We start from the raw sequence: 22,804 nt of genomic DNA, 5'->3' as shown, positions 1-22,804 counted from the left end.
AACGCCGGGATGTGCCTCCTTTAATCTCTGACACTTCCACAATTAATTAGCCTAACCGCCGCGAAGTGGGGGGGGGGGGGGGGGGGGGGGGGGTACCGGGCTCGGGTCTGGGACCTCGGCGCCACTTTGATTCTATCGATTTCATCTCTTCAGACTCCATCTTTTCCGTCTTTCCAAAGGCGGCAAAGGAACGGTGGAGGGACCTGCATCATTGCACATGTTTGTAGTTTGGTGCCGATTGTTCGCGACGGATCAGGAAAAGGAATCTTACCATTTAAACTCCTTTGAAAAGCCACTAACATAATATTCATGACGATTATGAGAATAATTACTGGTTTTCTGCATTAATTGTCCATAAAATGTGACCTGATCTTCAAGTCGCAACAACATTTGAGTATAAGACGATAAAAGCACAATAAACGGAGGAAGAAGCAACCAGACCCTCAGAGTTGATGCCGGGTCGAAGCTTCTCTAGGCAGCGAGTGGTTTCGTTGTCGGGACCGGAGCTGCTCAACGGTCCTGGTCCGGTCCCCTTTACAAAACCGCCTCGGCTCGACAGGTTTGTAGGGCGTCTGGTGTGAACGGCCCTCTCTCTGACGCTACGCAGCGTCTCCGTTGGGGTTGAGGTCCAGACTCTGACCGAGTCGCTCTTTGTGGAGCTGTTCGTTGGAGGATGTTGGCCGTTGCCTTGGCGACACCCCCGCCCCCCCCGACTCCTGAGATATTACTTGAGAATATATTGGTACACTTGGATGCTCAAGTCAACTCGTCGGTGGGAAGCGGTCCAGACCTTGAGCCGACAGCTCCCTCCACCGTGCTGCACTGCTGGGATGATGTTTTGATGGCGTTGAGCGGTTTTATTAAACACTCGCTTCGTAATTTATGCTTCATATTCCTCCCGAGGAGTTAAACCTCTCTGTCACGATTCCACAAAACACGAGAGGCGAGCAGCGGCTTCCTCCTCCCTCACCATCCAGGGATGTTTGGTCGATGTTGAGCGATCCAGTGGCGCCGTTGAGGCCTCTTTGGATCCTCCATGACTAGGGTTGCAAAGGGGTGGAAAATTTCCGGTAAATTTCCGGAAACTTTCCGGAAACTTTCCATGGGAAGTTAAGCTGGGGAATTTTGGAAATATTCCAAATTGGAAACTTTCCATGGGAATTATGGGAATTTATGGGAATCATTGGGAATTTATGGGAATTAACTGGAAATTGGGGGTAATTTAAACAAACTGTATCATATCCAAACATAAATGTAAATATTTATTTTGTCATAAGCAGATATCCATGCAAGATAATACAAAAACATGACATTTCAACAGATTTATTTGAGTAGAACTTTAGTTTTTATTCTTGTATGAACAATTATTTTAATGAACAACAAAAACATGAATGTTGAGTAAATACTAACCCAATCAAAAAGTAAGCTGTGTGCATGTGATGGAGGAATGCACAGTGCCTGTAGGGGGCGTGGCCTCAATAGCCCTGCAGTAAGCAATTTGCTGTGTGCATGTGATTGAGGAGTGTACTTGCATTAAATCAGGTTGTTTTAGCCAAGACTATGCTACAATATATTTCCCCCAACTATATTTAAGTTCCCTGTTAAGGGCCAACCTTCAATTCTGTACATTTCTTATTTATTCCTGTTAATTCCCATATATTCCCGTTAATTCCCATGGAAAGTTTCCAACTTTGAATATTCCCGGAATTTTGCAACCCTATCCATGACTGACCGGTCTGCCCGGACCTCCACTTCTTTGACGAGCGGCGCCGGCGTTCAACCAGCTCCAGTCGTAGACGGTCAACGGCGGGGATCAATTGATGTCCCAACAATTGGTGCAGAAAACCATTAACAAGTACTTGCAGCCGCCTGTTTCCCCCGGTAGCCTATTTTGAGGGTAAATGTAGGTGTTTGACATCCTCTTTAAGTTTATTAATTGGTTACTTTTTTTATTTTATGGAAGATTTGACCTTGTTATGGTGGATCCAGCAGAAATGATGAGTGTCTCAGAGTTAGCAGATATTCCTGCAGGTGTTTGAGACTCGTGGTGGAAAGGTTGAGTCATCTGGCTTCGTCCCGTGGTGTTTCTATTTTACGATCTCCCGGCGTGAACTTTCAGGAGGCCCCCGACGTACGTGTCGGCGCGAGCGTCGGGGTCCGAGGCCCCCGGCAGCTGCGGCCGCGGAAAAGCTCCCCGCGTGGCCCGGATTGACAGCACAAGTCAGGATATCGCCGCCCCCCCCCCGACCTTCCTCCACCTCCCTCCTCTTCTCTCTCTCCAGGTCTCCTTTCAGTCTTTTTCCGCCTCCTTCGTCTCCCTCTGTTTCACGCTTTGTCTTCAAACAACACTGTGGGTGGTGCTGCGCTGGAAAGTGCGGGGTTTCTGAGGGCCCCCTCGTCAGGAATCTGTCTGCTTTTTCGGGGGTCTGCTTCAGTGGGGGGGGGTTGAAATAAATGCGAAGTTAATCAGGTTAGGCTGAAGAAGTAAAACAAAAACAGTTTTGGATATATGCAGTATTGCTCATCTATAAGACCCTTTAAGCAAGGCAAGTTTATTTGTATAGCACAGGGGTCGGCAACCCAACATAATGAAAGAGCCATATTGGACCAAAAACACAAAAAACGCAAAAAATGAAAAGTCTTGTATAAGCCTTAGAATGAAGGCAACACATGCTGCATGTTTCTATATTAGTTAGAACTGGGGGTAAGATTTATTTTCATCATGCACTTTGAGAAAAAAGTCGAAATGTCGTGAAAAAAGTCAAAATTTCGAGAAAAAAGGCGGAAATGTCGGGAGATAAGTCAAAATTTTGAGAAAAAAGGCGGAAATGTCGAGAAAAAAGTCAAAATTTCATGAAAAAAGTCAAAATTTTGAGAAAAAGGTTGAAATGACGAGAAAAAAGGCGGAAATGTTGAGAAGAAAGTCGAAATTTTGAGAAAAAAGGCGTAAATGTCGAGAAAAAGTCAAAATTTGGTGAAAAAAGTCGAAATTTCGACAAAAAAGTCGAAATGTCCAGATTAATGTTGAAGTACAATCTCGAGAAAAAAGTCTAAATGTCGAGAAAAAAGTCGAAATATCGAGAAAAAAATCAGAATGTCAAGAAAAAAAGTCAAAATTTCGAGAAAAAAAGAAGAAAAAAGGAAAAAAAGTGAAGAAAAAAAGAAAAAAAAGATGAAAAAAAGGAAAAAAAAGGTCAAACATTTTTGAAAAAGCTCCAGGAGCCACTAGGGCGGCGCTAAAGAGCCGCATGCGGCTCTAGAGCCGCGGGTTGCCGACCCCTGGTATAGCACAATTCAACACAAGGTAATTCAAAGTGCTTTACATCAACATTAAAAGCGGCAAGACACAATTAAACAGTAAATGACAAATAAAATGAAATAAAATGATAAAAAAAGAGGTAAAATAAGAAAAGAGGTAATATAATAAAAAGCACAAGTTAATGAATGAATGAAAATATATTTATTTCGGTCAGGTCATTCGTAATGTAGACACCAACTGAAAGCATTAGTTCACATAAAAAAAAAAAGAGAGACCTAACCGAAAAGGAATAGGCTGAAGCTATTGCTTATTTAAGCCTACCCTTCTCACATGATCAACTTATTCAGATCAAACATACAAAACATAGTACAAAAAAATAAATCATATTGTTTACACAATCCCGAACATAATTCCGTAATAGTATCATCTACTGGATCCCTCATATTTTTCAAACACATTAAACTTAAACAAATGTTTGAATTCATGAATCGACTGGCACATCTTCAATTTTTCATCAAGTGCATTCCATATATTTACACCCCTTACAGTAATACATTGATCTTTAATTTTAGTCCTAGACTTTGGTTTTTCAATCATACGTTTCCCTCGAAGCTCATATCTGCTTACAATTTTACTACGTAGCAATCTGTTGAACACTTTGTACATTATCAATGCTATTTTGTATTCCAAATTTTTAACAAGTTGTTAAAAAGTAAGGGCAGTAAAGTACAGCAGGTACATCTCATTCTAAAAATGGCAAGAATTACATTTCTATACAGTCAAAACGTACAAAGACATGGGTCAAATACAGTATTACAAAAGTAAACTGTAACAATTCTTACTTTAGCCCACCAACAGGTAACCGAGTCATCACTAGGAACTCTGGGAACTTTGTTTGTCCGTTCAGCCCAGAGGTTGGGATGCAGGACCCTGATGGACGCGACGCCCCCCCCCCGTCTGTGGCCCACCCAGGCTTGAAAACCCGCCGAGCCTCTCCAGAAGGTCGCGCAACTAGCGCACCTCTGCTCGCGCCGCTATGATATCACCTCGTTTTGTGATTGCAAACAGATGTGGTATGCGTGCAGCACTTTCTTTTTCTTCTTCTTCTGCTTTTGCTTGAAGAATCAATGCTAAAAAAAAGAGAAATTGACGGTTGGGAGAATCTGGATGCTGATGAAGCGCCGGAGATGCGGATCAAACGCAGAAATAAAGGAGTGTTGGAGTGACAGCTGCGAGGCAGGTGTCTCGTTGTGCCCCCGCTCGAGGGACGGGGCTGGGGGGGGGGGGTGGATATTAATTTGTCTCCTCTCCCCCTGTCGACCACACGGAGGGCTGGAATGCATGGAGAATAGCGCCGATGGTGTGGCCCAGACAAAACACACATTGTGCTGGCGGGTCACGGATGGTGTGAGTCGCCGCTCCCACGGGTCGTGACAGAGACGTCTGCATGGCAACGAAAACGCCGGGGAGATTAACCGCCGGTGACCTGCGCCGGCCGCTTGGGCCCCGGTCCGAAACACGCAGGATGTGAGAGTAACGGATGATGATGAGGAGACGGAGAATCGGAGTGACGACAATTATGCTCATAAGAGGAACTGGGTTTCAGTCCAGCATTGTGTGTGTGCGTGTGTGTGTGTGCGTGTGTGTGTGTGTGTGTGTGTGTGTGTGTGTGTGCATGTGTGTGCGTGTGTGTGCGTGTGTGCGTGTGTGCGTGTGTGTGCGTGTGTGCGTGTGTGTGCGGCGTCTGAGGCTGGAAGTGATCAGACTCTTGTGCCGAACCCCTCCTTGGATTTTTTGGACATGAGTCTTGCTTCACACACCCTGAACGCTCTTATTCCTCCGCTCGGTTGTGTGAACGATCAAGGAAAAAGAAAAGAACAATAGTCAAAGACGTAATCTGCAATCTGCATACAGGAGAACGGGGGGGGGGGGGGGTTGTCATAGATCCATGTATCAATAAATATTGACAAAAAACATTTGGACAATACTACGTACCCCCCCCTGACTGCTGTCATAGGATTCAGGAGGTGCTGCTAATTGGCCCTTTGTCAGCCTTCTGATTGGTCCCTGACTGACCAATCAGAAACATCATCCTCCGCTGCTTCATTCGGTCAGAATATCCGGTTGGACCAAACAGTCGTCTCTCTCGTTCACATCAATGGAAAAAGCATAGTTTTTACTTGCCTTGTGTCCAAATTTAAATCACTGGATTACTTTTGTAAAACCTTGTATTAGTAAAAGGACACTTGTAGTGTAGTGAGGGTGCGGCGTACTATCTTTTATCCAAAAACTGGCAAACCAAAGTCGGTTCAGGAGCAGCAACAACCCATAGCTATAACCGCAAAAGCATTTTATTTATTTATCTTAAAATGGTAAAGTGGTGCGTTTGGGGCACTGGTAAAAGTGACACCCGCTACCCGGAGAGAACCACAGGAATACATTTCATCCCAAAACGCTTTTGCTAAATTAAATTAAAACGGCCGCACCTTCCACAGTGCTATCAGCTAAACTAATTAAAAAATATCGTTTTCGCCGAAAACCTAAATTTTTTAAACTCACTACACGGTACCTGAAGTACATTTTATTTAAATCTAGTTGCTGTTGACTTTGTTTGGTACAATAATTGTACCAAACTAGATAAACTAGATAATAGATGTAAAACCTGTTTTTACAATAGAAGTGTACGGGAGAGATGACGGTTTTGTACGGCCTAGCAACGGGCTTGACAAAGGGTCGATTGTCAACCTTTGATGAGCTGATCATCAGCAGCTTCAGATTGCTGCTGAAGCACATGTTTTGCCGGTTTACGGGCCTGGAGCGTCCAGAGATCCGTGTCGGGCAACGCATAGCTCTGCGGAGACGGGTCTGGGTCTACGGAGAGGCGTAAGTCGGGCTTCGGGGCCTGCTGGTCCCCCTGAGCACGTTAAAGAGTTTTCAGAATAAAAACCTTGTCTGTCTAAAGCAGGGGTCGGCAACCCAAAATGTTGAAAGAGCCATATTGGACCAAAAATACAAAAAACAAATATGTCTGGAGCCGCAAAAAAATAAAAGTCTTGTATAAGCCTTAGAATGAAGGCAACACATGCTTCATGTATCTATATTAGTTATAAGATTTTTTTTTCATTATGCACTTTGAGAAAAAAGTTGAAATGTTGAGAAAAAAGTCGAAATGTCGAGATTAATGTTGAAGTACAATTTCGAGAAAAAAGTCAAAATGTCGAGGAAATAGTCAAAATTTCATGAAAAAAGTCGAAATGTCGAGAAAAAAGTTGAAAAGTCGAGATTAAAAAGGAAAGGAAAAGGGAAGAAAAAAAGGAAAAAGAAAAAAAAAGAAGAAAAAAAGGAAAAAGCTCCAGGGAGCCGCTAGGGCAGCGCTAAAGAGCTGCAGGTTGCCGACCACTGGTCTAAAGTATACCAACAAATCTACGCTTGCTTGTCTGTGGAGACGTACCAACCTACGGATGTTCCTGGATCATAGTCAGCACGACTCAGTGATGAAGGATGCCCCTCCTCATCATGGCTGGATGACACCGGACCGGGCCAGGAACTGTAGCGGCCTGTGTGAAAACAAACCGCTGTGTACTCAGTGACAGCGCAGTGAGAGAGGAGGAAGGAGGGGTTCTGCAGCTCTCTCTTTCCCCGCTCCGTCTTCGCTGGACGGCGTCCAAACTGGGCTCTGATGTGAGCGGCCCGCTGAGCGCCGGAGGAGGACGGCGCAGCGCGGCACACTGGGCTCCCTGATCTAATTACATGCTTTATTTGCCACAATTTGTTTCTCAATCAGCCCGGTTGAAAGGCAGAGCCCGCCTCCCGGGGGGCATCATTTCCACCTCCTTGCTCCGCCGCTCTGGTCCCTCCGACACTGGCCCGGGTGTCGCCTCCGGGGCCAGGACTGAACGGTGTGTGCTTTCTCTTCCTCCGGGTGAAGAAAGCAAAGTCTTCAGGACCAACGGAGATGGTCGAAGAAGAGGCAGATGGTGAAATCCCAGCTTCTGACCAAGCGTTGGGGGGGCTTCGTGTGATGACTCCAGAGCCGCTTGGGAGATTTGCGAGGCCCTGTGCGAAATGGCGGGGGGGGGGGGGGGATTTTGGGGTTTTTCGGGTCGGATTGAGTGTCTATATGTGCAATTTTAACTCTCCAATTAGCAAAATACTGGATACCTTCCCCTGCCTCATCATCATCTCTTGCCTCGACGCGGGGCCTCACGGCTGCTTGAGACCCGGTCGGATCGGTGATTTTTGTAACAAATTTATCAAACGAGCCTTTCAGAGAGGCATTAAACTCTTCCATTTTCTTTAGTTTTTTTCTTTTTTCATCCCCTGATGGAAATTTCCTGAATCTGTCTCGTTCTCTCGACATTGTGTGACAGTTTGTTCCAACTCCACCGTCTGGATCAGACTAGCTTGTGTCTGCGCTTGGTCTGACGCAGTTGTGTTGAACAACAGACACACGCATCATTGCACATATATTTATTGATATGCACAGACTAGTACACATTTAGGTCTGTAATGGAACGTGTCTGTTGATATTTATAAGGGAAAAAACGGAAAAAAAAAATTGGAAAAAAAAAAAAAAAAAAAAAAACCATAGCGCGAGGCCCCGTGCGGTCGCACGGTTCGCACACCCCTTGCGGCGGCCCTGGATGACTCATACAGGAGTGTCCAATCGGCGCCATTCAAAACAACCAAGATGGTCGATTATCGGCATCAATCATCCTCCTGCTCATCTGCACACCGCTTTGGATGTTTTTGTTTATCCTCATCCGGTTGTGGTTCTGCCTACATTCATTTCTTTGATGGGTCGTATGACTAGCCAGAGATCAAAGGTGAATCCAAAGGAACCAGACTAATTGTTGGAACAGAACCGGGATGGCTGGCTGGACTGCCCGGACTGGCTCATCTTAACATGACTATAGTAAGACATGTTGGCTGAATAAAAGCATGAAGCTACGCTACGATTTTTCCCAAAACAACATGGCAACTTAGCAATTCTTACCTGAGCCGGTCCCACTGTAGGTGTTGAGGTTGAGTCCGGTTTTCTTTTCTCTCTGTAAGGTGGTCTTATTGCTAATTTGGGACGTGATGCTTTAAAGTCATTGGATGTTCAAAGTTACTTTAGGTGGTTTTTCCCAATACTGTGGACCGGTCCGGAGGCAGCAAGAGCGAGACAACACTTCTAAAAGTGGTTAAAAGATTCTTTAAAGTGACTTTAAAGTTAAAAACAAACAATGTTTTCACGCTGCTTTAATTTATTTTTCAGTGAAGGTGCATTTGGCAGAAAAGTGAGCAAAAGATGAAGCTAAACATGATCAGTTCCTTGGTCTGGCTGGATCGTTACTGTTGGTGCAATAAAAGCTTTGAAACCAGAAAGTCTTCACTAACGTTAGGGCTGTTCGATTAATCGATTTTAAATCGTAATCGCAATTATGTAATTAGAACGATGTGAAAAACGTGAAAATCGTAAAATCGATTTTTCACTTCATTTTTTTTTTTTTACCTTGTCTGCACACATATTAATGATTGAAACCATATTAATGATTGATGGAAATACCTCTCAATACCTGCGACAAGTGCCCCATTGGAGAGGCTCTTTAGTGTAGGAGGGGGCGTTGGAACATGCCACCGGGTAGACCGGCTCGTGTTCCTTGCAAAAAACTTGCAAATGTGAATAGCAAATGTAATGACTGACATTACACACCTCTACCTCCTTCATGGGTTGCATTATTATTTAGCATGCAAAGACCCAGTTTAGTTTAATTAGAAAATGTCTTGTTTTATTTAATTGGAAATATAACTTACTGTATGTTTGCAAGTGCTGATTTGCTGATTTTTTTTTTCAGAGATAAAACTTTATATTTTATTATATTTTTTAAAACTTTTTTTCAACTTATTTTACAGAGTTTTGCACTTTATTCATTCATTTTTGGTTTAATAAGAGCAAAGTTTGCACTTAAAGCCCAATGGGGCAAATGTTCAATAAAAAAACAGCATATTTGAAATAATTTCTTTGCCTTTTTTCAATTCACAAAATAATCGTAATCGTAATCGAAAATCGGATTTTGAGAGGAAAAAAATCGAGATTTTATTTTTGGGCAAAATCGAACAGCCCTAACTAACGTTAAATCTGTAAAAAAAAAAAAAAGGGCATATTTCCAACTGACTGCTGTTGAAAACGGCTTTAAATCCGACCCATTTGAGACCAGTTTCTGGTCTTATTATTGCTCTTAGTATTTAATATTCCTCTTGGAAGCAGCTTCAATGAGAACGATTAGCTTAAAGAGTCGTACGGTACGTTGACGGAGGGGGCAGAGGTCCGTCTCTCAGTTACCAACTTCTGAGTGCTGTGAAAGGCCGGAAACAAAGCGCCGTGGTAACTACATCTACTCCGAACATGAAGAGCACATTTTAGCTCACTGTTACAACCCCGCTTCCACAAGTCCCGCTTGTGGCGCCCGCACAAAGGGAACATTTGTCTTCGCTGTAGGGGACTGCCTGGCCCTAAATAGGGATCTCGGGGTGCTCTCAGCGGGGCCCGGAGCTGCGTCTCAGGGGTACACTAATGGGGAACGAAAGGCTATCAAAGGGAAGTATCATGATGGCATCGGGGGGTGGGGGGGTTACGAGAAAACAAAGCCTCCTTTCCACGGCCCCCGTTTCCGTCATTTACATGGTAATCAGGTCCAGCTCATATAGACTCCTCTGTTCATTTGCTAGGTCTATTTCTGTTACTTTCTCTGTTTACTAGCATGTTTGTCCAGATTCAGGAAGTGAGGCCGATGATCGGCTTCAGGGTTGCTGCTGCTGCTTTTTTTTTTTTTACGTAGCTTAATTTACTTCACTCCCAGGATTCTCCTCCTTCCGTCCTACAGTTACATTTCACTCACCTCTAGGGTTGCCACCCGTCCCGTAAAATACGGAATTGTCCTTTATTTGAGAAAAAAATGTTGCGTCCCGCATTGAACTAATACGGGACACGATTTGTACCGTATTTTCATTAACTTTTACACCATATTCTAGTTGAATTATTGAAATAAATTAACTTTTACACCATATTCTAGTTGAATTATTGAAATAAGTTAACTTTTACACCATATTCTAGTTGAATTATTGAAATAAGTTAACTTTTACACCATATTCTAGTTGAATTATTGAAATAAATGAACTTTTACACCATATTCTAGTTGAATTATTGAAATAAATTTACTTTTACACCATATTCTAGTTGAATTATTGAAATAAATTAACTTTTACACCATATTCTAGTTGAATTATTGAAATAAGTTAACCTTTACACCATATTCTAGTTGAATTATTGAAATAAGTTAACTTTTACACCATATTCTAGTTGAATTATTGAAATAAATTTACTTTTACACCATATTCTAGTTGAATTATTGAAATAAGTAAATTTTTACACCATATTCTAGTTGAATTATTGAAATAAATTAACTTTTACACCATATTCTAGTTGAATTATTGAAATAAATTAACTTTTACACCATATTCTAGTTGAATTATTGAAATAAATTAACTTTTACACCATATTCTAGTTGAATTATTGAAATAAATTAACTTTTACACCATATTCTAGTTGAATTATTGAAATAAGTAAATTTTTACACCATATTCTAGTTGAATTATTGAAATAAATTAACTTTTACACCATATTCTAGTTGAATTATTGAAATAAATTAACTTTTACACCATATTCTAGTTGAATTATTGAAATAAATTAACTTTTACACTATATTCTAGTTGAATTATTGAAATAAATTAACTTTTACACCATATTCTAGTTGAATTATTGAAATAAGTAAATTTTTACACCATATTCTAGTTGAATTATTGAAATAAATTAACTTTTACACCATATTCTAGTTGAATTATTGAAATAAATTAACTTTTACACCATATTCTAGTTGAATTATTGTAATAAGTTAACTTTTACACCATATTCTAGTTGAATTATTGAAATAAATTAACTTTTACACCATATTCTAGTTGAATTATTGAAATAAATTAACTTTTACACCATATTCTAGTTGAATTATTGAAATAAATTAACTTTTACACCATATTCTAGTTGAATTATTGAAATAAGTTAACTTTTACACCATATTCTAGTTGAATTATTCAAATAAATTAACTTTTACACCATATTCTAGTTGAATTATTGAAATAAATTAACTTTTACACCATATTCTTCACCTGTAACTATATATTACATCTGGGCTGATGTGGACATACAGAGAATAGGAGGCTATTTCAGTTGGTAGTATGGTTGTCTGTCTGTACAGTCATGCAAGTTCAATGCTATTAAAGCACTTTAAAAACTTTAAATCAAAGCATTTTGTTTTTTCATATAAAATAAACACATTTTTATGCAGTTTAGAAGTTTTGGGGCTTTTTTTTGGCTCCTGCGCTGCTGAAATCGGGGCGTCCCTTATTTCTATTTCTGAAAGGTGGCAACCCTACTCACCTCTCCACCCCTTCGCTCTCTTCCAACCTTGCTTTGACCCACCACCACCTCCTTCCCTCATTTTCAGGCATTTTTGTGTCCTGTCGGGGCGTTGCCTTGGCAACCTGGTTGAAAACAGCATAAAGGGGAGCACAAATCTGCTCCCATCACTGATGCTTGTTCATATTCGGACCGGCCGGAAGCTCCGCCGTTGCTGCACAACCAACTCCTGGTATCTATTACGTTATCTGTGTCTCAGTAGTTTGTAGATATCTACAATTTCTAGAGGACGGTTGATTAAACTGTCTCTTTCAAACCTTAGTTATCGATCATAGAAATATTGGGACGTGGGTCCTCGAATGAATGAATAAGTTTGTGAGGTTAGTCATCGACTGCAGTTAGTCTGGGAGTTGGTGAGACTTACAGTAGTCCGTCCGTCTGTCTGTACATCAGTCATGTTATTCTGATCTGTTTCATATTTCATGTTAGGATTGTTGTCCCCACTATTTATATAGACGTTGCTCTAAGTTTATGCTTTTATTTTGCTTTATTAGAAATATTTGCTCAGTTTTATTGGTCTGGGGATTTTTAATAAGCTGTAGCCCGTACAGCTTTTAAATGAGCCGCAGAAGAAAACCAGACTTGAGTTGTCGACGTGTAAAATAGGTAAAGAAAGTAAGTAAGTAAAGGAAAGTAAGTAAGTAAAGGAAAGTAAGTAAGTAAAGGAAAGTAAGTAAGTAAGTAAGTAAGTAAGTAAGTAAGTAAGTAAGTAAAGGAAAGTAAGTAAGTAAAGGAAAGTAAGTAAGCAAAGTAACTAAAGTAAGTTAAGTAAGAAAGTTAGGTAAGTAAAGTAAGCAAGTAATAAGTAAATAAGCTAAGCTAAGCTAAGTAAGTACATTAAGCAAGTAAGTTAAGTGAGTAAGTAATTAAGTTAAGTAAGTAAAGGAAAGTAAGTAAGTAAAGTAACTAAAGTAAATTACATAAGTAAGTAAGTAAGTAAGTAAGTAAGTAAGTAAAGTAAAGTATGTAAGTAAAAGTAAGTAAGTAAAGGAAAGTAAGTAAGTTAAGTAGGTTAAGTAAGAAAGTTAAAGGAGCCGTCTGTAAGAAATGGCCAAAACTGGTACTGCAGTCACTTTCAAAATATTGTTGAGCGGCGTGTACCCTCCCCCTCCTCCCCCCGACCAGAGGTTGCCAGGTAGGCTGCAGAATGCAGCAGGAACGTAGGCTGCCATGGCTGCGATAATTAGAGCCGAGCTGGCAACCCGGATGCCAAAACAATACTGACTTGGTGATTGGGAGATAGGTGGAGGGTGGAGCTTCAGAAACAATACTGACTTGGTGATTGGGAGATAGGTGGAGGGTGGAGCTTCGGAAACAATACTGACTTGGTGATTGGGAGATAGGTGGAGGGTGGAGCTTCAGAAACAATACTGACTTGGTGATTGGGAGATAGGTGGAGGGTGGAGCTTCAGAAACAATACTGACTTGGTGATTGGGAGATAGGTGGAGGGTGGAGCTTCAGAAACAGTCTGTTGACATATCGGGGTCATTTTATGATTCGTTTTATTATTGCTCTTACATACAGCTCCTTTAAGTAAGTAAAGTAAGTAAGTAAGTAAAGTAAGTAAAGTAAGTAAGTTAAGTAAAGTAAGTAAAGTAAGCAAGTAATAAGTAAATAAGCTAAGCTAAGTAAGTACATTAAGCAAGTAAGTTAAGCGAGTAAGTAAGTAATTAAGTTAAGTAAGTAAAGGAAAGTAAGTAAGTAAAGTAACTAAAGTAAATTATGTAAGTAAGTAAGTAAGAGTAAGTAAGTAAATAAATGAGTAAGTAAAGTAAGTAAGTACATCCAGGGAGATTGGGAACGCAATATATAATATACCTAAAATAAAAAAGTTAAAAGAGCATATGTATATATACAATTTGTGTGGGGAATATTGCACATGGTTTGGCAGGATATACAAATGATTAAAGTGACTCATTAAATTGCACAAAGAAGGTGATGATAAAAAAAATATAGTTCAAATTTCTTATTTACAGTAATTGAAGTTTATCAAAAAATGTCCCCGATGGATGGATGGATGAGTTAAATGAGAGTCATTGATCAGTGTGCCAGTTTGTGGAGGGTGAGATAGTACCTGCTGATGGTACCTGATGGTACCTGATGGTACCTGTACCTGTAGCCGGAGGGCAGGAGCTCCAGGGCTTGTAGTTCCACCTTTAGAACCTGACGTTGTCGCTTTCTCGCGTCAATTATTCAAGGTTTTTGGGCCTTCGCTTTACGGACATCTCTATTAAGGTCCCGCCACAACATTTCAATTGAAATGAGGTCTAGGACTTTGGGCCAAGTCCTTCCACAAGCATGATTCCTATTTTCTGATGTGCCGGTGGGCTTTGGACCATTGTCCTCGGAAATGATCCAGTTTTGACAGAAAGGTTTAGTAAACCGAGGTGTTGGGGGTCTTCTCAATGACCAGAAGGTGTCCAGGCCACATCATAACCTTTTACACATCAATGCAGCATCAAATGTTTCTCTGAGACCGCTGCTTATGTCTTTCTCTCCGTGCGTTAACTCACACCTGGAGGCTCCAGACCACCGAACACCTGCTTTTATAGAGGTTATAATCGGGGGCTGATGATCAGCAGCAGCTGGATAAAGATGACTCCCTTAACCCTTGTACTGTCTTTGGGTCAAAATGACCTAATTCTCCTGTCCTTCTTTCCTCCTGCTCTCTCCTTCCTTCTTCCCTTCCTCTTTTCTCCCTCCCATCTTCCTTCCCTTCCTTCTTTCCTCCTGCTTGCTCTCTCCTTCCTTCCTTCCTTCCTTCCTTCCTTCCTTCCTTCCTTCCTTCCTTCCTTCCTTCCTTCCTTCCTTCCTTCCTTCCTTCCTTCCTTCCTTCCTTCCTTCCTTCCTTCCTTCCTTCCTTCCTTCCTTCCTTCCTTCCTTCCTTCCTTCCTTCCTTCCTTCCTTCCTTCCTTCCTTCCTTCCTTCCTTCCTTCCTTCCTTCCTTCCTTCCTTCCTTCCTTTCTCTCTTCCTTCCTTCTTTCCTCCCTTCCTACTTTTCTCCCATCCTCACTTCCTTCTTTTCACCCTTCCTTCCACCCTTCCTTCCTTCCTTCTGCTCTCTCCTTCCTTCCTTCCTTCTTTTTTACCTTCCTTCCTTCTTTCCTCCTGCTCTCTCCTTCCTTCCTTCCTTTCCCTCTTCCTTCCTTCTTTCCTCCCTTCCTACTTTTCTCCCTTCCTTTTCTCCCATACTCACTCACTCACTCACTCACTCACTCACTCACTCACTCACTCACTCACTCACTCACTCACTCACTCACTCACTCACTCACTCACTCACTCACTCACTCACTCACTCACTCACTCACTCACTCACTCACTCACTCACTCACTCACTTCCTTCCTTCCTTCCTTCCTTCCTTCCTTCCTTCCTTGACCCGATGACAGCACTACCTCCTCACTGGAGGCAGTGAGGAGGTACTTAGTGCTGCCCACACGGGTGTATTTCAAACTGTTGGCTTCATTTTTGTTCGTATTCATAGGATCTGATATTATTTATACTTTCAACAACAACAACCAAAAAACATTGTCTCAGAAGACGGGTACCAACATCTGCAGGCGACAGATACAAACCCCTGGTCCAGGTGTTGTGTTAACGGTACCAGACTCATCACGGCGTCCCCCCCGGAGCGCCGTCAGGCCCCCTGGGTCTCTCTCCAGTTGTCTCTTCAGCGGGTTTTAGGAGTCTCGCATATATAACGACATGTTTGACATATTCGCAGCAGCCAAAAAAAAGCCGGGGGGTGATTTGGGTAACCTCGCTGCCTGCAGGAGGAATTTATTTGTTCACACCCCCCTCGACCTGTCCAGAAGGGTGCTCGGCCTAACACTTCATGGATGGCTAATTTTCCCTTCCTGACCTCCCTTTGTGTGGCATTGACCCCCTTTGCCCCCGACCCCCCACCCCCTATCCTTCCACTCCTTCACATAGCTGCCATCCTCGTATGCACCCCCCCCCACCCCACCCATCTTCACCGCACTAAATGTAAAAGCTTGACACGGCCCTCCGTGGGGCCGTGGAGGGATCCTGGAGGTCGGGGCACCGAGGTGAAGGGGTGGGGGGGGTGGGGGGTTCCAGCCCGGTCTGCCGTCGCTCCTCTCATTCCCACATTCTGACAACAAGTGAACGGGGAGAACGTCGGCGTTTGGTCAAACACCCCCACCTAGGGTTGCCACCTTTCAGAAATAGAAATAAGGGACGCCCTGATTTCAGCAGCGCAGGAGCCAAAAAAAAAGCCCCAAAACTTCTAAAGTGAATAAAAATGTGTTTATTTTATATGAAAAAACTAAAATGCTTTGATTTAAAGTTTAAAGTGCTTTAATAGCATTGAACTTGCATGACTGTACAGACAGACAACCATACTAGCAACTGAAAAAGCCTCCTATGCTATGTATGTCCACATCAGCCAAGATGTATAATATAGTTACAGGTGAAGAATATGGTGTAAAAGTTAATTTATTTCAATAATTCAACTAGAATATGGTGTAAAGGTTAATTGATTTCAATAATTCAACTAGAATATAGTGTAAAAGTTAATTTATTTCAATAATTCAACTAGAATATGGTGTAAAAGTTAATTTATTTCAATAATTCAACTAGAATATGGTGTAAAAGTTAATTTATTTCAATAATTCAACTAGAATATGGTGTAAAAGTTAATTTATGTCAATAATTCAACTAGAATATGGTGTAAAAGTTAATTTATGTCAATAATTCAACTAGAATATGGTGTAAAAGTTAATTTATTTCAATAATTCAACTAGAATATTGTGTAAAGGTTAATTTATTTCAATAATTCAACTAGAATATGGTGTAAAAGTTCATTTATTTCAATAATTCAACTAGAATATGGTGTAAAAGTTAATTTATTTCAATAATTCAACTAGAATATGGTGTAAAAGTTCATTTATTTCAATAATTCAACTAGAATATGGTGTAAAGCTTAATTTATTTCAATAATTCAACTAGAATATGGTGTAAAAGTTAATTTATTTCAATAATTCAACTAGAATATGGTGTAAAGGTTAATTTATTTCAATAATTCAACTAGAATATGGTGTAAAGGTTAATTTATTTCAATAATTCAACTAGAATATGGTGTAAAAGTTAATTTATTTCAATAATTCAACTAGAATATGGTGTAAAAGTTAATTTATTTCAATAATTCAACTAGAATATGGTGTAAAAGTTAATTTATTTCAATAATTCAACTAGAATATGGTGTAAAAGTTAACTTATTTCAATAATTCAACTAGAATATGGTGTAAAGGTTAATTTATTTCAATAATTCAACTAGAATATGGTGTAAAGGTTAATTTATTTCAATAATTCAACTAGAATATGGTGTAAAAGTTAATTTATTTCAATAATTCAACTAGAATATGGTGTAAAAGTTAATTTATTTCAATAATTCAACTAGAATATGGTGTAAAAGTTAATTTATTTCAATAATTCAACTAGAATATGGTGTAAAAGTTAACTTATTTCAATAATTCAACTAGAATATGGTGTAAAAGTTAATTTATTTCAATAATTCAACTAGAATATGGTGTAAAAGTTAATGACAATACGGTACAAATCGTGTCCCGTATTAGTTCAATACGGGACGCAACATTTTTTTCTCAAATAAAGGACAATTCCGTATTTTACGGGACGGGTGGCAACCCTACCCCCACCACGACTGCGGCAGCAGGCGCCGCTGCAGCCACATTAGATACACAAATACAGCAGAACTGTTGTTTCTTTGGTAAATGACAGGCTTTCGTGTAGATTTGGTGTTTCTGAGACTTTTGCTGCTTTAATCTTGCTCCAAAAAAGAAGAGAAACAAACAAAACTGTCTTAGAGAGAGAGAGAGAGAGACTTAATGTTTCACATGTTTGCAATTTCTCTCTTTTAACGGGTGAAAGCAGCACCAGCCTTTTGCTTCAAGCACTCTTATAAAATAAAGAATAAATAGAGTCGTTGTTGTTGTTGTGGGTGCTTGGATGTAATTTCCCAGCATGCTCTAGAAACAGCTTGTTAAATGAGTTTAAGATAAAAGTCTGTCGTCACTGATGCTGTTGTTCTGTAGTTGTGCTGTTTTAACGGCTAACGGTTGATGTGCAGGTGAAGACGGAGACTAATGTGGACTTAATTCATCTGAGACCGGGTCATTTTTGTGTTTCTTGTTTAGGTGGTGAAATTAAATCATTTGAGAGGGTTCATTACTGACAATTTAGTCTTAAATGAGGTTAATTTGTTAATTGTCCAGGCGGTCAGCCACGCCGCACTTTCCTGAGCTGACAATACTAGCTTAGAAACACGCAGTGAATAGGAAGATTAGACCGGTGGGAGGAAGTCTCCAACATCATTGGTCTAAAGCCGGGCAGACTCTGTGCGATTATCGGCTCGTTTTGAGCCGATCTTCCAGTCGTGTGACTTTTTTTTGATCGGGCCCGATTTTTACCCAATCGTTGGTCGTGCCTCGTGCAGTGTACGTGGGGTAACGACGAGAGATTAACACCTCACGACGAGCTCCCGATCACAAATCGTGAGGTTGCAAGAAAATCAAGCGTGTTTGAAATCCTGGTCGCTCCTCGTGAAGGAATCGCACAGTTGAAGCTACGACCCGATTGGACTCATCCTTTTGCAGAGAGCATGCGCAATCTCTGATGTCACATCAAAAACTATTATTTGTAGTTTAAGTGTTGCAAATTCACATTACAAATCATGTTTTAATAGCAAAAAAAGACCGCATTTCCACGTATGGTGCGGGTCGCCGCGTACCCTGCGCCGTAGGCTGTGTGTTGGTGTAACGCGGAACCATAAATCAGCCTTCAGTGTGTGCGCTGTCTGCTGTTCAGAACACCTCTCTTTTCTCTTCTTATTTTACTGGGACGTCGAGTTCCTCCGCTGAGACACAACTTTTGCGGTATGCGTTCTTTGTTGTGTCTAAAAATGATGCGCAGTGCCCACCCAATCAGAAACGGTACAGATATTTTGGGATTTTTTTAATATATATATATAAAATTATTAAAAAAATAAAGGATCCCCATAACCTTTGATCGGGTGGGCAGGACGCACGTTTAGGTTGGAACAGCCCACCCCTGCCCCAAAACCGGCCTCGAGTTCCAGTACACAGAGGTCCGACGGGAGGATTATGAATGAATAGTGTGAGCAGACGGAGCATCCGACAATGGGGTCGTACAGTGTGAGACGATAAATCGTGGGCTCTGAACTTTTGAACTCAGCGATCTAGTGGTGCAGTGTGAGATGGGGCTGAATCAACGATTTAAAATATCGCACAGTGTATGCCCGGCTTAAGGAGTTGTAGGTTATAAGAAAAGCAGCAGAAAGGGCAGTTTTTCTCTCTCTCTTCTTCGGGAGCTGCAGCAAACCTGGTCTTCTTCTCACCCAGATAGACAGATGCACCGTGCGTCCATATCTGCAAAAACCTGGTTATAGATCCACTAACATGGCAAATCACGTCCCAGGGTGGACATGTGCGCTCATCACGTCACTTATAATTTAGTCTTGTTGAATCTCTCTCCGGTTTTCTCTTCCACACTTACTTTCTCAGTTCTCTCCATCCCGTCCACCATGATGTCCGCCGGACATCATGAACTGGTTTTATTGTTGTTGCGCCATAAATCAATCAAGTGGAACAGTATGGGGATCCAACTGGTGGGGACGGGAGGCCGCAAGAGAAACTCAACCCTTCCTGAAAGTTCTCAAATAAAAACTGAGGGTGCTTTTAGACCTGTGGCCCGTTTGTTTTGTTCCGATTCAGGGGCTAAATCGATACAGTTGTTTCGTTTTTCGTTTGTGGCGTTTGTGTTCACAAGGCAACCGTCTGTAGCGGTTCAAAGCTGATAACAAATGCCATGTACGAACCAATTGTTCTCTCATTGGTCAGAAATGAACGCGGAAGGAGTTTCCTCTTCCGTACCCCGGGAAAAACAACAACTATGGAGCATCGTAAGCGAGTGTGGCTAGTTTGCTTCTGTGTTTCTGTGTGTTTCTGTGTCGATTGTGTTCTCACTGCAAACGAACCGCTCCAGGTCTGGAATGGAAGCGAGCCGAGACCACCTAGGCGATCTCGGCTCGCTTGTTTTGTCCCACATCCCAGCGATTGCTGTGTTCACATATACCAAACGAACCGATCTTTAGGGAGAAACGCTCCCATTTTCGGAACAACTGCTCCAAATGGGACAAGTGTGAAAGCACCCTGAAACCCATATTTTAATATGAAAAATTGTCTTTTCTCAACATAAAAAAACTCTTTCTATGACTGTTTCTTCCAGACTGCGACTCTTACTGCAAAGCGTCGAAAGGCAAGCTGAAGATCAACATGAAGAAGTACTGCAAGAAAGATTACGGTGAGTTGTGTTCTTCCTGACGTCTCACTCCGGCGATCGGAGACAAAGCTTCGCCCGGAGGACGGATGAGTTAGACGGAGGTGTTTGTGCGTGTGAAGGGTTACTTCCCACCTCGGCTCTCTGGTAGATCCTCATTAAGGTAGCTCCCCCCCACCCCCGACCCTCCCACAACGGACGCTCGCCGCATTCCTGCGACCATCCGTCTGCCGCGCCATTCAAGGTGTGGATAAGAAGTGTGACCTCTCCCCTCTTCCCGCCCCCCCCCGATTGAAGTCCTCTAGAGCGGCGGCGGCGTCCCGCGGCATACTTCAGCAGCTTGATGGACAGGCCCGGGCTTTGTTCTCCGGGGATTTGGGGAGTTAAGGGGTCAGCTTATGCACACCTCCTCTTCCGCCAGCGCCTACCTTGCTGCCGGTGGCGTGAGAAAAGCCTCGGCTCGGCCCCCAGTGCGGACGAATCAGCGCTGCAAGTTCTCTGGCATCTTCGGAGAGCAAGCGCTGGCGCAAATGTTTCCAATGGAGTTTTATCTTAAAGGGGACCTATTATGAAAAACACGTTTTTTCTTGCTTTAACATATATAAAGTGGTCTCCCCTCAGCCTGCCAACTCAGAGAAGGAGCAAAGCAACCAAATTCTGCAGCGTCTATACGAGCCGTCCAGTGTCCTGTGACTTCTACGAGCCGTTCAGATTCTGCTCCCTTTCGTTACGTAACCAAAAGTTTTTACATCGGTTGGCCTCCAATGCATGAAACCACGGCCACAACTAACTCCACCGGCCGGAGCTTCCGCCATTTTTTCGTAGCGGTGTATCGCGTCATTCATTTAGCCAATCAGCACAGAGCCTCATTATCATAGCCCCGCCCACTCAGAATCCTGCATAGATAATGAGGTTAGAGAATGGGAAGATAAAGACATGGATCAGAGGCTGAATTTCTAATTTATTTAGCAAAAACAATCAAAACCTTGTTTTTAAGACATTCAAGGCCTGTTTTAAATAGGTATTAGATGCCAGAATAGGTCCCCTTTAAATCTAGATATAAAGCTTTAATTTCAGTTTCTTTAACCTCAGACATGTGTTTTGGAGCGAAGCGTTACAGTCTCTCGTCAGAGGAACCGCCACTCAGCACCAGACTGAGTACCAGCTGACGTGGCAAGTGTTGTTTCTGCCAGTGGCGATGATGTCGGGCGAGCATGTGGGGAGAACGCTCGTTTTCATGAGGAATCAGACGCCGTCGCCTACGTTAGTCGTGACTGAAATCGGACCTTCATTCTTAAAATGCCACTTTTCAGTGCTTGAAGCCAGTTTCAATGTTGTTAAATGAAAACTTCAGACAGCGATGTGAGCAGCGCTCGTTGGGTCCTCGTCGTCTTGGTTACGATCTGACTGCTATCCTCCGTTCACATGGTACCAGCCTGATGACTGAGACCGGAGTATGAATGATGAAATCATTGTTGAGGTCTCAAATTTACAATCTGAAGCAGGACAGTTATTAGAGTTAACGAAAACTAAGACTAAAGCTGAATATACAGGGAAAAAAATAATCCTGTTAACGCGAATAAATACGTTTTATAAAACTAAACTTAACAAGGAAAAACTAACTGAAATGAAACAGATTTGCAGGTAAATTTCACTTCATTTCGTGCTTTGTTTTGTTTTTTTTAGGTTTTTTTTATCACTTAATTTTTCTATTTACCAGAATTACTCTTTTTTTTCTACTTCTAGAACGGATAAATAACTTTTTTATTATATTGGTTTAGCTGATGGGAGTTATTGTTCTCAATATCTGTCAAAAACAAACTAAACACAAACTAACCACTTTTTCAAAATTAAAACCACTGATGTACTTTTTATGTTAACACCTTAATCTACTTAAAATCTACTATAAAAACAACGTAGCCTAAAGCTCAGGCGGAGTCTGGGCCCTGGACTTAAGTAGCACTTTCATCTAATTTCTTCTGGTCCCCCCTTCAATCCATAGGACATGTAGGACACGCCCCCTGGGGGTCAGAGCTGGCAAGTACAGTTATTTGTGTTTATATCGTTGGCAACTCGATGAAGATAACTAATTCTGATAACAGCCTGGACATTTTTGAACCAAACTGAATTGTAGACCGTACAGTTTTACGTCATTTTAAACACCAGAAGGAAGTTTGTTTTCTTGAAAGCGTGCTAGCTAGCATTGGATTCCAGCACAGAGTTTGTTTCTGAAATTCAGCGCATGACTTGAAATTTGTCATTGAGACAACTAAGAGTTGGGTTTCGTAAACACATACGAGGTTACGGAGGTTTTCCAGGTGTGTCACGTGACCGACGTATCAACCGGGAGCCGCATCTGTGTTGTAGTCTACATTATCCCTGTCTCACCCCTCGGTGGCCGTGGGAAGAGTCGCTGTGTTGGCTGATCAATCAATCAATCAATCAATCTCAGACCAAAACAAGGTCCCTGTGCTGGATTTGTCGAGTGCCAAACTAGCGGAGCATAAGAGTGCTGCGCTGTTTCTGGAAAGATTGGCAGAGAACCGAGCTCCACGCCGCGACGGGGGAACCAAGCTACAGGGTGCAGGTGCAGGTGCATATATTTGACATAGGGCTGGGCGATATGGCCTTTTATTAATATCTCGATATTTTTAGGCCATGTCACGATACACGATATATATCTCGATATTT

At 41.8% G+C, this 22,804-nt stretch overlaps 1 protein-coding gene across 1 annotated transcript in view; it reads left to right on the top strand.

Annotated features, from left to right (window-relative positions):
• LOC133455123 (netrin-1-like) overlaps positions 1-22,804 on the top strand; it is a 462,555-nt gene that overhangs the window by 433,515 nt on the left and 6,236 nt on the right. Inside the window, exon 7 of the mRNA XM_061734036.1 lies at positions 20,063-20,137. Coding sequence (XP_061590020.1) covers positions 20,063-20,137 — 75 coding nt within the window. The remainder of the gene's footprint in view (positions 1-20,062; positions 20,138-22,804) is intronic.

The sequence above is a fragment of the Cololabis saira genome, chromosome 1 (assembly GCF_033807715.1).
Source record: "Cololabis saira isolate AMF1-May2022 chromosome 1, fColSai1.1, whole genome shotgun sequence".
Taxonomy (NCBI): domain Eukaryota; kingdom Metazoa; phylum Chordata; class Actinopteri; order Beloniformes; family Belonidae; genus Cololabis; species Cololabis saira.
Note: the sequence above shows the minus strand (reverse complement) of the source record. Positions and strands in the feature narration are given on the sequence as shown.